We start from the raw sequence: 15723 nt of genomic DNA on the forward strand, positions 1-15723 counted from the left end.
GCCTCGTTCTTGACGCTGCTGCCTGCATCCTGCTCCTTGCGCTCTGATTCGTCTGAAGGTTCATCACTAGGGGAACGGGGGCGGGGCAGGTGAGAGTCAGAGGCCAGGTCACCGCGGGAGATGAGCGTGCACATGTAGATGTTGTGAGAGAAAACGTCGTGGCGGATGAGCTCGCAGAAGAGCAGCACCAGGTTAGAGAACTCCACACGCTCGCTCTCGTTGCCTGCCTCCGCTGAGAAGGGACATATGGGGATAGTTTGTCACTACACACTCCAGCATTAGCAGCAGTAAGAGACCAGTCATAACCTTTATAATATCATCTTTAACAGACACTTTGATCCAAAGCGACTAACAGTAGTGCACACATACATTTTCATATTGGGTGGCTAAAGCGGTAATTGAACGTGACTTCGCAAGCACCATACTCTGATAACTGAGCCACACAGGACCCTGTGTGCCATGCTAACCCAACACTAAGGTTGCAAAATTTGGGTAACATTCCAAAAACTCACAGGTTTTCCAGAAATACCCGTGGGGAATTCCATAATTTTCTACTTATTCCATCCAGGAATCTTCTAACCTGGATTTCTTTCACCCTACTCAACACCAATACCCTTTTCCCACTATGTTGCTGACCTGATCCATACTGTGCTGTTGTGGATTTTTTAATTTTCACCATTGTCCTTTTCAGCACTATGGTGGATGTGTAACCAGGCCAGCGCAGTACAGTACAGGTCAAATCCCAAACCCATAGTAGTGCATAACAACTCAACCGCTGGGCAGACTAAATCCAAAAGAGTGCTGGAATCAGGAGATGCAGAGAGCCTAGCGGGCTCATAAATGGGACCCTATATTCCCTATTTAGTGCACTACTTTTGACCAGGACCCATTGAGCTGTGGTCAAGTGCCCCTATGGGCCCTTATCAAAAGTAGAGCATTATATATGGTGTTTAATCAAAATTGGGTAACATTTTTACTCTTGTAGGATGGCTAAAATTAGAGTGACTAAATCAATTGAGGTCAGAGAATAAAAAAATGTTTTTAAAAAATCTGGAAAATAGTATTGCATCAGCTGAGCTGGATGCTGTGGAAGAATTAAGGCTAACGGATAGGCTCACAGTGGAACTCATCTTTCTTCTCAAACCCAGAGGACATAAAACAGTATAGAGGAAATATATACATTTTCATATTCTAGTATTCACTTTTCATATGAATGATTTCAAAGATTTCTCAGAAAAACATTTGTGAAACGCCAACGGAGCACTGAGCATACCGCTAGCTTTTCATTTTCAAAGCCTTTTACATTTAATTCAGTTTGTGTCATGTTAATTTGGCTTTTTGCGACCAGCGGAAACAACTTTGCAGACGAACACCACAACATGTAGAATCCTCAAAAGTCTCTGCGAGAAAGCGCACCACTCTGTCAAGAGAGCTCAGTGCTTATCAGAAGTATTAAGTTAGGAAATCTGGGCAGAGTGGGTAGACACCTTACAGTATAGGGAATAGGGTGTGATTTGGGAAGCAGCCGCAGACAACCCAAATAAGGGAATATAATTGACTACAAGTGAAGTGAAGGGCAGACTCACTGAGCATGGGGGCCTGGGTGTCCAGGAACTGCAGGAGTACGTCTTGAAACACAGGCAGGGTGGCCGCCGAGAGAGATCCTGATGAAACTGAGCCTTTCTCATCCACCACCTCCGACTCGCCGCATCTCTGTGAACACAGACAAGCACACACACAGCCTGAGAACCACTGCCATTGAGCAAATATCCCTTACATCTGTGATAAGCATGGTATAACATTTGAACAATAGTTTCTTCAGTTTTGTATACACACGTTTGCAGGGAATACAATTTAATTATATGGATTGAGACAGCATTGCACACAACAATAGCCTTGAGGAAATACAAAAACCTACACCTCACATCTTCTAAAACAATTCAGAATCTTGTTATTAAAGGCAGTGGCCATCTTCATCCTTTATTTACACAGGTGAAATCTCGGGATTAAGATCTCTTTTGCAAGAGAGACCTGTTCTCACGAGACAAGAAAGAAGGCAAGAAGTATCCTTGAGAATACTCAGGAAAAGCTGTGGCCGAGTGACAAGGCATCACTGTGGGGCAGTCACGGTGCTGTAGTCATGAATCGGAAATGTGTATGTGCACGAGAGCGTGGGCCAATGTCTCACCTCGGCTTCGATCTCTGCTTGTCTCTTCTCCAGCAGCTTGGCCACCACCATGGCCCTGTGACGGCCAGACCTCTTGCAGCACACCGCCCACTCACACAGCAGGGTCACCACGGCATCGTCATCAGGGGACATCTAAATAGAGAGAAACGTGTCAGGGAGAAGACCATACAGCACTGAAGCCTGGGTCCATCTAAGTAGTGTTTCTATAAGAATACAGTTCATTGTCTCCAGAAGAATAAATTCTATGTGATCTACAGTAATGGTTAGGGCCAGATGGTGTTAGTTGGCCTCTTGTTCACACTTGACATTTTGCCTTTTCATATGTGATTGAAAACCATTCAAGGTCCAATGCAGCTATTTTTATCTCAATATCAAAATAATTTCTGGGCATCAATTAAGTACCTAACTGATTGTTTCAAATTAAAATGGTCAAAAAGAAACTAAAATAACTTCTTAGCAAAGGGACATTTATCAAACACGAATTTCCTTCAGGAAAGTATAAAAATATTTACTTTTTACACATTTGGTTACGTTACAGCCTTATTCTAAAATGTATTAAATACCACCACCCCCCCAATACCACATAATGACAAAGCGAAAATGGCGCTAGAAATTTTTGACAACAATAATTTAAAAATGTAAAAGTATTTACATAAGCATTCAGCCATTTTGCTATGAAACTCGAAATGGAGCACGTCAGAGAAAAAACCTAGCCATAAGGTCGAATGATTTGTCCGTAGAGCTCTGAAAAGGGATTGTGTAAAGGCACAGATCTGGGGAAGGGTACCAAAAAAATTCTGCAGCATTGAGGGTCCGCAAGAACACAGTGGCCTCCATTTTTAAATGGAAGTTTGTAACCACCAAGAATCTTCCTAGAACTGGCCGCCTGGCCAAACTGAGCAATCGGGGGAGAAGGGCCTTGGTCAGGGAGGTGACCAAGAACCCGATGGTCACTCTCACAGAGCTCAAGAGTTCCTCTATGGAGATGGGAGAACATTCCAGAAGGACAACCATCTCTGCAGCGCTCTACCAATCAGGCCTTTATGGTAGAGTGGCCAGACGGAAGCCACTCCTCAGTAAAAGGCACATGACAGCCTGCTTGGAGTTTGCCAAAAGGCACCTAAAAGACTCTGAGAAACAATATTTTTTGGTCTGATGAAATCAAGATTGAACTCTTTGGTTGAATGCCAAGTGTCACATCTGGAGGAAATGGAGCAAAGTACAGAGAGATCCTTGATGAAAACCTGCTTCAGCGCGCTCAGGACCTTACTGGGTCGATGGTTCACATTCCAACAGGACAATGACCCTAAGCACACAGCCAAGGCAATGCAAGTGGCTTCGGGACAAATCTCTGAATGTTCTTGAGTGGCCCAGTCAGAGCCCAGACTATCTCTGGAGACCTGAAAGTAGCTGTGCAGTTACACTCCCCATCCAACTTGACAAGAGCTTGAGAGAATCTGCAGAGAAGAATGGGAGAAACTCCCCAAACAGGTGTGCCAAGCTAAAAGCATCATACCCAAGAAGACTCGAGGATGTAATCACTGTCAACGGTGCTTCCACAAAGTACTGAGTAAAGAGTCTGAACACTTATGTAAATGTGATACGTAATGTTTTTTATACATTTGCAAACATTTCTAAAAACCTGTTTTAGATTTGTCATGATGGGGTATTATGTGTAGATTGATGAGGGAAGAAACTATTTAATACATTTTAGAATAAGGCTGTAACGTAAGAAAATATGGAAAAAGTCAAGGGGTCTGAATACTTTCCAAATGCACTGTGTGTGAGATATAAAAAACAGGAAAAATCACATTTTAACTGCACTGGGCCTTTGAAGTCTTCAGACTTGACATATGCAAGAGTGGTCATCTAAGAGAAAACATATTTACCTCGTGGCCGTCTTTACTCTGGCCCGAGCCGAAGATGCGGTTGTAAAGGGAATCCAGGGAGTTGCTGAAGTCTGACTTCTCAAAACTGTGGTTGTCTAGAACCTCCAGGGTGTGTAGGACCCTTCCAATGGTGAAGCCTGGCAAAAGCAAGTAAAACACAAAATGTTACTAATTTACTTTTTCCTTATACATCCAGGGCCAGTTTCCCAGACAAAGATGAAGCCTAGTGCTGGGCTATAAAGCATGCTCAGTGGAGAATCTCTTTTGAATTAGATTATTAGTCCAGGACGAGTCTTAATCTTCGTCTGGGAAACCAGCCCATATAGTCATTGTCTGGATAAAATGTCATGTCATTTTACAGGTGTTATTGATCTAATCATGAAGGAGCAGTTTCCTTACCAGCAGTTGTCTCCTGACATTTATCAAAGGACCAGCGGAACTCCACAGCCTGCCCTCTGTCCTTGACCTGCTCCTCTATTTCTCTGACCTTTGCACGGACCTGAGGTAAAAGCACAGATAAGACTGAAATAAGCAGACGGGACGACTGAGAAGACAAAGTCAATAGGCATGCAATGATGTCAACCTGTCAGCGCGTGGAAGGCATTCAATCAATCAACTGACAAATGCATTAGTCATAATCCAACCCCCCAAATGCATTAGTCATAATCCAACCCCCCAAATGCATTAGTCATAATCCAACCCCCCAAATGCATTAGTCATAATCCAACCCCCCAAATGCATTAGTCATAATCCAACCCCCCAAATGCATTAGTCATAATCCAACCCCCCAAATGCATTAGTCATAATCCAACCCCCCAAATGCATTAGTCATAATCCAAAACCCAAATGCATTAGTCATAATCCAAAACCCAAATGCATTAGTCATAATCCAAAACCCAAATGCATTAGTCATAATCCAAAACCCAAATGCATTAGTCATAATCCAACAACCCAAATGCATTAGTCATAATCCAAAACCCAAATTCATTAGTCATAATCCAAAACCCAAATGCATTAGTCATAACCCAAAACCCAAATGCATTAGTCATAACCCAAAACCCAAATGAATTAGTCATAATCCAACCCCCCAAATGCATTAGTCATAATCCAACACCCCAAATGCATTAGTCATAATCCAAAACCCAAATGCATTAGTCATAATCCAAAACCCAAATGCATTAGTCATAATCCAACACCCCAAATGCATTAGTCATAATCCAAAACCCAAATGCATTAGTCATAAATTAAAACCCAAATTCATTAGTCATAAACCGAAACCCAAATGCATTAGTCATAATCCGAAACCCAAATACATTAGGCATAATCTAAACCACAAATATATTAGTCTTAACCCAAACTCTAAGCAATATAAAGCCAATGCCAAAGGTACAGTGGCATGGAATATCTTCCAAGGTGGGAAGAAACCTTGACAGGAACCAGACTCTGGGCCTTGCCTGCTGTGTAAAGGTGCTGTTGCCCCCTGGCATGGGCAGGTTGGACGGGGATATGGGGAGTAGGTCCAGTGGGGAACCAGTCTTGTTCCGGCTGTCTGTCAGAGAGTAGTGCCACACCAGGGCACTGGGACAGCACAGCACGATACTCTGATGAAACCAAGACCAGCAAAAGAAGAATTCAGGGATGTGAATGACAATATGGGAAATCAGGAAAAATTTAATCTACAATAGAATTATCAGGAACAATCCCAAACTTGATAATGTAACCAGAGCTAGTTTACCAACATAGCCATGTACTTACTATACTAGCCCCATGGCTTAACAATACCATTAATAGTAGTGTAATAGTTTTTACTATTCTAGCCTCATGACTCAACAGTCATATTAATAGCAGTGTAATAGTACTGCAGTAGCAGACAATCCATTCAATTCAGTGGAAAGGCTATTCCGTGTGTTTGTATACCTGTAGCATGCAGCTGAGCCCAAACACCAAGGGCCTGTGTTGAGGGCAGATGTAGAAGTCTGTGAAGGGGGTCTGGGGTTGGTTGCCCCCTGTGGGCTGTGATGTGGGTGTGGGGGGCAGGGTGTTCCCCGGCTGTGCCAGGATGCTGTGTGCCGGGTGCCCCCCGGAGCCGGGTCCCAGGCTTCCGTCGCTTAGCAGCAGGTTGAGACGTCGTGTGCAGAAGTAGGCCAGTCTCCGAGACAGGTAGGCCGACAGCACGAACTCCCCTGAGTACTGAGGGAGGGGACATGATTCACAATGTCAGTTCTAACCCCCCTGAGTAGTGAGGGAGGGGACACGACTCACAATGTCAGTTCTAACCCCCCTGAGTAGTGAGGGAGGGGACACGACTCACAATGTCAGTTCTAACCCCCCTGAGTAGTGAGGGAGGGGACACGACTCACAATGTCAGTTCTAACCCCCCTGAGTAGTGAGGGAGGGGACACGACTCACAATGTCAGTTCTAACCCCCCTGAGTAGTGAGGGAGGGGACACGACTCACAATGTCAGTTCTAACCCCCCTGAGTAGTGAGGGAGGGGACACGACTCACAATGTCAGTTCTAACCCCCGAGTAGTGAGGGAGGGGACACGACTCACAATGTCAGTTCTAACCCCCCTGAGTAGTGAGGGAGGGGACACGACTCACAATGTCAGTTCTAACCCCCCTGAGTAGTGAGGGAGGGGACACAACTCACAATGTCAGTTCTAACCCCCTGAGTACTGAGGGAGGGGACACAACTCACAATGTCAGTTCTAACCCCCCTGAGTACTGAGGGAGGGGACACAACTCACAATGTCAGTTCTAACTCTTCAGAGCTGTTAAGTAATCACAGCAATTGAATATAGGGGAAAAACTGGGGAGGGTAGCTAGGTCAGCCTCAATGATGTAGAGTTGGGGGCATTCAAACTTAACATTTACTGCAGCTCAGGTAAAAACATTTTCTTTAAAGTAGATTAAACTGCACTTCCAAGGGCATATGTCAGAATTTATTTTCATTGGATAGGTTATTGTTAGAATATTGCTACTTTAATTGGTGTTTGCCATCACCCTGCAAGATAATTTGTTGCATTAACAATGTACCATTGTTGCACAAAAAGGAATTTGAAAAATATGTTTTTAATGTCCCCAATTGTATAATTAGAGGATGTAAGAACCTGGACTTTCCCTGATTAGTGAAGATAAACTACATCTCTGAGTGTCTCGTCAAGTTACTTCTTCCACATGAAATACATGGTTTGCTACTGGATGGAGAATGAAATACATCACTGTATTAGGAGAAAGATACCCTAGCGGTTAGAGCATTGGGCCAGTAACTGAAAGGTTGCTAGTTCACATCCCAAAGCTGACAAGGTGAAAAATCTGCCGATGTGACCTTGAACAAGGACCCTAACCCTAATTGCTCCGAGGGTGTCTCGGGGAGAGTGGGATAAGCAAAAACCACATTTCCAATTCACACATGCATATTAATACACGTATGAAATAGGACAAATAGAAACACCCACCAAATTATTATTAAGATGGGAGCTAAAGGGATCGTATATCGGCATTACCTGTAGCAGGAGGGGCAGCAGCAGCTTCAGAAGCTCATCCTCTCCAGGTCGGACTTTCTCGAAGCATTCCAACACCCACGTCAGGAACTCGTGTCTATCTAGCATGCCATCCTGGACACAAGCAAACAACCGTTTGTAATTGCTTGTCCTTCTACTGCACAAAGTATTTATGGTAAGTTAAAGTGATGCTCCAGAACTTTGTATAATTTCAGCCATTAGTTTTGAAAGTGGCGATCACGAGCGAAAGCAGGACCCCGTTTTTTGTGTACTACGTGATCCACTTCCTATGATAAGTTACACCATGCATTTTTGTTGTTGTTGCAATTTGTATGATATGTTACAAACCTAATTGGTACAATTTATGAGTTTGTTGTGCTTAAGATTCCGGACTGCATCTTTAACGCTATGCAATTACTCCACTTCACTATTAGTCAGTGTAAACAATGATGCGGGCGTGCAAGAGACGATCACCCAAAAAAATTCCTAAACTGTTTTGTCGTGCTTGTGATTCTATCTGGCCTTAGTCATAAAATGCATACATTGTCTTATCAGTTACCTCATAGTTTAGTTGACAACATGAATGGCTCACCCTCTAAATAGAAGCTAACTTGCTAGCTGTTTACTGCTATTTTTCTTATGCAGTGACAGAGTGAAATAGGGTTATACTACCATGACAGACAGCTGTGTAATGACAAAAAGCAAACATTGAAGTCACAAAATTCTAACCAAGTAACAACTCCAATATATATACCGTATATATACAGTGGGGCAAAAAAGTATTTAGTCAGCCACCAATTGTGCAAGTTCTCCCACTTAAAAAGATGAGGGGCCTGTAATTTTCATCATAGGTACACTTCAACTATGACAGACAAAATGAGGGGGAAAAAATCCAAAATTGTAGACCTGCACCAGTCTGGGAAGACTGAATATGCAATAGGTAAGCAGCTTGTTTTGAGGAAATCACCTGTGGGAGCAATTATTAGGAAATGGAAGACATACAAGACCACTGATAATCTCCCTCGATCTGGGGCTCCACGCAAGATCTAAGATCTAACAAAGCCTACCATCAGTAACACACTACGCCGCCAGGGACTCAAATCCTGCAGTGCCAGATGTGTCCCCCTGCTTAAGCCAGTACATGTCCAGGCCCGTCTGAAGTTTGCTAGAGAGCATTTGGGTGATCCAGAAGAAGATTGGGAGAATGTCATATGGTCAGATGAAACCAAAATAGAACTTTTTGGTAAAAACTCAACTCGTCGTGCTTGGAGGACAAAGAATGCTGAGTTGCATCCAAAGACCACCATACCTACTGTGAAGCATGGGGGTGGAAACATCATGCTTTGGGGCTGTTTTTCTGCAAAGGGACCAGAACAACTGATCCGTGTAAAGGAAAGAATGAATGGGGCCATATATCGTGAGATTTTGAGTGAAAACCTCCTTCCATCAGCAAGGGCATTGAAGATGAAACGTGGCTGGGTCTTTCAGCATGACAATGATCCCAAACACACTGCCCGGGCAACGAAGGAGTGGCTTCGTAAGAAGCATTTCAAGGTCCTGGAGTGGCCTAGCCAGTCTCCTGATCTCAACCCCATAGAAAATCTTTGGAGGGAGTTGGACCGCTACCTCCGCCTTTGTGCAAGGAGGAGCACTGCAAAATGACCTCCAGCAGGCCACAAATGTGCATGTGTCTGCTGAAACGGTCAGAAACAGACTCCATGAGGGTGGTATGAGGTCCCGATGTCAACAGGTGGGGGTTGTGCTTACAGCCCAACACCGTGCAGGATTGGAAAATTTGCCACTGGCGCCCTGTGCTCTTCACAGATGAAAGCAGCTTCACACTGAGCACATGTGACAGACGTGACAGTCTGGAGACGCCGTGGAGAACGTTCTGCTGCCTGCAACATCCTCCAGCATGACCGGTCTGGCAGTGGGTCAGTCATGATGTAGGGTGGCATTTCTTTGGGGGGCCGCACAGCCCTCCATGTGCTCGCCAGAGGTAGACTGACTGCCATTAGGTCTGAGATGAGATCCTCAGACCCCTTGTGAGACCATATGCTGGTGCGGTTGGCCCTGGGTTCCTCCTAATGCAAGACAATGCTAGACATCATGTGGCTGGAGTGTGTCAGTAGTTCCTGCAAGAGGAAGGCATTTATGCTATGTACTGGCTCGCCCGTTCCCCAGACCTGAATCCAATTGAGCACACCTGGGACATCATGTCTCGCTCCATCCACCAACGCCACGTTGCACCACAGACTGTCCAGGAGTTGGCGGATGCTTTAGTCCAGGTCTGGAAGGAGATCCCTCAGGAGACCATCCGCCACCTCATCAGGAGCATGCCCAGGCATTGTAGGGAGATCATACAGGCACGTGGAGGCCACACACACTACTGAGCCTCGTTTTGACTTGTTTTAAGGACATCAAAGTTGGATCAGCCTGTAGTGTGGTTTTCCACTTTAATTTTGAGTGTGACTCCAAATCCAGACCTCCATGGGTTGATAAATTGATTTCCATTGATAATTTGTGTGATTTTGTTGTCAGCACATTCAACTATGTAAAGAAAAAAGTATTTAATAAGAATATTTCATTCATTCAGATCTAGGATGTGTTAATTTAGCGTTCCCTTTATTTTTTTTGAGCAGTATATATATATATATAAAACATCTCACAGCAAGAACTGGCAAATCTGGTGAGGAGATGCACTGCGGTACTTAATGCAGTACTTAATGCAGCTGGTGGTCACACCAGATTCTGACTGTTACTTTTGATTTTGACCCCCACTGTGGAACTTGTTCAGTACATGTCTCAGTTGTTGAATCTTGTTGTGTTCATACAAATGTTACACATGTTGGGTTTGCTGAAAATAAACACAGTTGACAGTGAGACGACGTTTCCTCTCAGTACCTTCAGAAAGTATTCAGACCATGTGACTTTTTCCTCATTTTGTTCCTTTACAGCCTTATTCTAAAATGGATTAACTAAAAAATCCTCAGCAATTTTCACACAATACCCCATAATGACAAAGCAAAAACAGGTTCAGAAAGTTTTGCAAATTTATAAAACAAAATAACAGAAATATTCAGACCCTTTGCTATGAGACTCGAAATTGAGCTCAGGTGCATCCAGTTTCCATTGATCATCCTTGAGAAGTTTCTAAAAACCTGATTAGAGTTCACCTGTGGTAAATTCAATTGATTGGACATGTTTTGGAAAGGCACACACCTGTCTATATAAGGTCCCACAGTTGACAGTGCATGTCAGAGCAAAAACCAAGCCATGAGGTCGAAGGAATTGTCCGTAGAGCTCCGAGACAGGATTGTGTCGAGGCACAGATCTGGGGAAGGGTACCAAAAATGTCTGCAGCATTGAAGGTCCCCCAAGAACACAGTGGCCTCCATTATACTTAAATTGAAGATGTTTAGAACCACCAAGACTCATTCTAGAGCTTGCCGCCCAGCCAAACTGAGCAATCGAGGGAGAAGGGTCAGGGAGGTGACCAAGAAAAACCTGCTCCAGAGTGCTCAGGACCTCAGACTGGGGCGAAGGTTCACCTTCCAACAGGACTATGACACTAAGCACACAGCCAAAACAACACAGGAGTGGCTTCAGGACACGTCTATGACTGTCCTTGAGTGGCCCAGCCAGAGGCCGGACTTGAACCCGATCAAACATCTCTGGAGAGAACTGAAAAGGCACCCAAGTCATAGACTGTTCTATCTGCTACCGCACGGCAAACGGTACCGGAGCTCCAAGTCTAGGTCCAAAAGGCTCCCTAACAGCTTCTACCCCGAAGCTATAAGACTGCCGAACAATTAATCAGATGGCCACCCGGACTATTTACTTCGACACCTCCTTTGTTTTTACACTGCTGCTACTCGCTGTTTATTATCTATGCAGTCACTTTACCCCAACCTACATGTACAAACTACCTCGACTAACCTGTACCCCTGCACATTGACTCGGTACCGGTACCCCCATATATAGTCTCGTTATTGTTATGTAATTTTATTATGTTACTTTTTATTTTTTACTTTCATTTATTTAGTAAATTTTTTCTTAACTATTTCTTGAACTGCATTGCTAGTTAAGGGCTTGCAAGTAAGTATTTCACGGTAAGGTCTACCACACCTGTTGTAGTCGGAGCATGTGACAAATAAAATTTTATTTTTATATTGCTGTGCAGTAACTCCCCCCATCCAACCTGATAGAACTTGGGAGCATCTGCAGAGAAGAATTGGAGAAACTCCCCAAAGTCAAGGGGTCTGAATACTCTCCGAAGGCACTGTATATCAAAAATAATATAACATTTAGCAGGCACTTTTATCCAAAGCGACTTGCATACATTTGATGCATGGGTTGCCCCGGGAATCAAATCCACAATCCTGGTGTTTCAAGGGTCATGCTCTACCAACTGAAGCAAATTGATTTTGCTTATCAAACGCATCAGACATGGTAAATACATAGGTCCCCGGTGGAGACAGATGTGGAACCTGAGATAGGCAGGCAAACAGACAACAAAAAACAACAGACAAACCAAAGGACCAACCAACCTGGAACATGAACATGGCCAGCTTCTCGTTGTACTCCCACTGCTTCATGGCCGTGTCCACGTCGGCCGGATTGGCCGGGAGGGGGGAGCCACAGCCCTGGCTGGGAGACTGGCGGTAGAACTCGGCCACCTTCTGCAACTGCTCCCACAGGTACTTAGTGATGATCTGAGTCCATTCTGCAGTGCAGACAGAAATAACATACAGTTAGAGTTCAATTCATCCCAGTGGCATATGCTCCTGTTAATGCAGCATGACTGAGCAAAATTCTAGAGATGTAGCAGCCTATCTTTTCTAAATGGCAGTGAACATACTCAGGATATTGGAATGTTCCATTATTGAGGAGCTTTGGCCACAGGGGGCTAGCTGGAACATGCTCAATCATAAAAAATAAAAAAATATGTTGTTCAAGGGAGAATGGTTAGGCTATATATTTTTTAAGGAGTGCTTGATTACCTATGCAGGGGTCAATCACGTGCCGCTTCTTGACTTTTGTTTCTGTGATGGCGGCGTGATACGCACAGGTCATCTTGATCATCCATGCCGAACGCATCACAGGTACTGTGTACTTGGCCAAGTAACCAAAAACCTCCTCCTTTTTACTAAAGATCGGCACCTGGTACACAAACCCAAACCCAGTAAAGGAAGATGCAGCAGAAAAATAACATACATTTTTTATAATTTACAAGTCAGTCTTATAAATCGCAACATAGTTACTTTGAATAATATTAGAAAGATAGTGTATAAGTCTCCCAAGGCAGACATATTGCGGTTAAATTTGAGTTGGTCACAGGAAGAATAGGGCCACGTTCAGCAGGCAAACATTTTGGAACTATATATATAAATGGCATGAATAGAGCCAGTATGATTCCTTAGTCTACATGTCAAAGTCTTGTTTGTTTTACATACAGTAACATATTTCTATCACAATGTGATGCTCTGCTGAACGTGCCCCCAAGGGTGTTTTGGTACAAAGTCCTACCTTCTTGGCCAGCTGGGTGAGGGGTTTAGTCCCAGCCAAGTCTGTAAACCAGTTGTTGATAGAGCTCTGTGACCTGGCAGTAACGAGCCAGAAATTGTCCTTCTGGTTGACCTGAGGCTTCCGTTTGCCTGTGTCTGGAAATGTGTTGTAGCGCAACTTCTCTGCAATGATGCTGCTGAAGTTTGAACTAATCTGTTTGGGTAATAGGAACGTATGCTATGAACAAGAGATCCTACAACATGCATCATTATTCACTACATGTGTCTAATACAGATGACAAAGAAACAGTGATGAGTAGAAGATCACCTTTGAGGGATTGAAGTTGACATTTTTAGCACTTCCATGTTCATCCCCAGACACAGCCGGTTGATTATTAAATCCTTGCTTCACATTCAACGCAGTCAATTCATCCTGGAACACAAATTATTTACATTAGTTCTCTATTGTGAAATTCAAACCATGCAGTTGATGAAGTCACCCAATGAGCACATGTACTGGACACCACATTCGCCACCTTTGTTTACAAAACAAATGATTATGTCAGTGGGGGACTGCTTTGCCAACTAGGTAACTAGCTAGCTACATGATCAAATTGAGATGAGGTTGTTGGGCAATTATTATTATTTGTTTTACTAAGTCTTAGGATCCCATTCCACATATGCCAGAAACGTTAAGTGACATGTCAAAGTAGCTAAATACATCATGACCATCAATGACGACATTTAACTAGCTAACCTACATTAGCTAGTTGCTAATAAGGCTAACGTTAGCTAGCTATCTACCAAGCTTCTCCAAATGTATCCTAGTTGTGTTGCTAGTTAACGTTATTTGAAATGCAAACAACGGTTCGTGAAATATTTGTTCATTTGAAAGTTAACCAAAATTATATGTGTCGTATCATTTAGCTAGCTAGCGTTAACTAAATTACGACTTAACGTTAGCCCCATAGAAAGCTATCAAGATAGCTAGCCAGCTAGCTAGTTGGTGTTTTCAGTGCGAGTAGGCAAACTGACAAGCCAAGTAGCTGTTCATTGTTATTACTAGAGAGACTGGTTTGGGCCTGATAGCCGTCTGGGGGGATTAACGTTAGCTAACGTTAGCAACCATAGCGTAGCTAAGGGCTCATTTCCAAATAGGCTCTTTGTGCCCATTTGTCTTTGCAACGTCGGTTTGACAAACGATTTAAGTTTATCTGACCTCTTTTTGCTTTGGGTCTTGGGGATAAACGTCCGGAGGTCCGAGTCGTGGCCGCTTCAGGGGCCGGTGTTCGTAACTTAAGATCCCGAAAGCAGCCATCATCCAGCGGCATCACAGCCAAGGCTTTCCCCTTTCCGTTCGAGTCTTGGAAGCCGGAAGAACGCCGACGCAGACCAATGCAGACAAGAAAACTCAAATATATCCCATAATACCCCACTGCATGTCATTTCATATTCTAGCTACAAAATAATACAATTATTTATTATTTTCCCCCATTTTTACTCATGCTATATGTTTATTTATAAACCGGTTAGTTTAGATACTGGATGCTGATTGGCTGAAACAGTATGTTTAATGCATAGTGTGGGATTTACTCTGTCTGATGTTGCAACAAAGTGTTTGTCCGCTAAACAGTCTCTCTCATTGTACAAATTGTCTCTGTCTGGCTGAAGATATAAATGGATTTGCTGAACAGAAAGTTGGTTGAATATTATGTAGCCTCGCCCAGGGGTTCTCGAAGTGGGGGTCCGCGGTACTGTAGGGGGTATTTATTAATACTCTAACAAAAACAGATTCAACGAATTTTGGACAAGGGATGCGTGGAATACATTTAGAGGGAGTAATACAATACAACGTATTATCATTAATCTACAATTTATGTTTTTAACCGTGGGCAACATGGGCTTGGGAGGTTCACAAGGATATTGATATCCACAGTACTCCACCAACTATACATTTTTCAACTCAATACTTCTTGTATTCCCCAAAATGTATATTTTTTAACATGAATGCACTGTAATGTAAGATTTAAAACAAAATGTGTATAATTGTATCACATTAGCTTTAAAGCGGCAACAACAAACAATATATGCCTGTGACAAAATGTGTAGAATTGCAGGAAATTAGATTGAAAACTGCTCAATTCCCTCTCTGAAGCCAAGAGGCAGGGCTTTTTAAATGTTCCTCATCATGGACCAATGTCAGTTAAAAATAGCGTACCAGGAGTTTATCTCACTTCAGTTGTGTTCTGATTATGAGGGGGTTCCTGATGAAGATGCTATAACAAAAGGGGTCCCTGGCCCCAAAAAGTTTGAGAACACCTGGCCGAGCTTATGGAGATAACAATTTGTTCAGAAGCTGTCTCATCATATTTTCATCTCAGACACCATGGACGCACTCCAATTTGCATACCACCCCCAAAAAGATCCACAGACGACAATCTCTACTGCACTCTTCACTGCCCTTTCTCACCTGGACAAAAGGTACAATTATAAAACCCATCGACACTGAACAAAAATATAAATGCAAAAAGTAAAGTGTTGCTCCCATGTTTCATGAGCTGAAATAAAATATCCCAACATTTTTCCACATTCACAAAAAGCTTATTTTTCTCAAATTTTGTGCACAAATTTGCT

The 15723-nt window shown here is 43.3% G+C and overlaps 1 protein-coding gene across 1 annotated transcript in view; it reads right to left on the reverse strand.

Moving 5' to 3' along the window:
- med12 (mediator complex subunit 12) overlaps positions 1 to 14466 on the reverse strand; it is a 44576-nt gene extending 30110 nt beyond the window's left edge. The window contains exons 1-13 of the mRNA XM_046295892.1: positions 14309 to 14466; positions 13418 to 13522; positions 13112 to 13303; positions 12586 to 12745; positions 12133 to 12308; positions 7586 to 7696; positions 5995 to 6267; positions 5532 to 5678; positions 4477 to 4576; positions 4078 to 4214; positions 2189 to 2320; positions 1587 to 1713; positions 3 to 232 (exon numbers count right to left, since the gene is read on the reverse strand). Of these exons, the coding sequence (XP_046151848.1) occupies positions 3 to 232; positions 1587 to 1713; positions 2189 to 2320; positions 4078 to 4214; positions 4477 to 4576; positions 5532 to 5678; positions 5995 to 6267; positions 7586 to 7696; positions 12133 to 12308; positions 12586 to 12745; positions 13112 to 13303; positions 13418 to 13522; positions 14309 to 14410 (1992 nt within the window). The 5' untranslated portion in view covers positions 14411 to 14466. The remainder of the gene's footprint in view (positions 1 to 2; positions 233 to 1586; positions 1714 to 2188; positions 2321 to 4077; positions 4215 to 4476; positions 4577 to 5531; positions 5679 to 5994; positions 6268 to 7585; positions 7697 to 12132; positions 12309 to 12585; positions 12746 to 13111; positions 13304 to 13417; positions 13523 to 14308) is intronic.
- Between the last annotated feature and the right edge of the window lie 1257 nt (positions 14467 to 15723).

Source organism: Oncorhynchus gorbuscha, linkage group LG13 (assembly GCF_021184085.1).
Source record: "Oncorhynchus gorbuscha isolate QuinsamMale2020 ecotype Even-year linkage group LG13, OgorEven_v1.0, whole genome shotgun sequence".
Classification (NCBI taxonomy): Eukaryota; Metazoa; Chordata; class Actinopteri; order Salmoniformes; family Salmonidae; genus Oncorhynchus; species Oncorhynchus gorbuscha.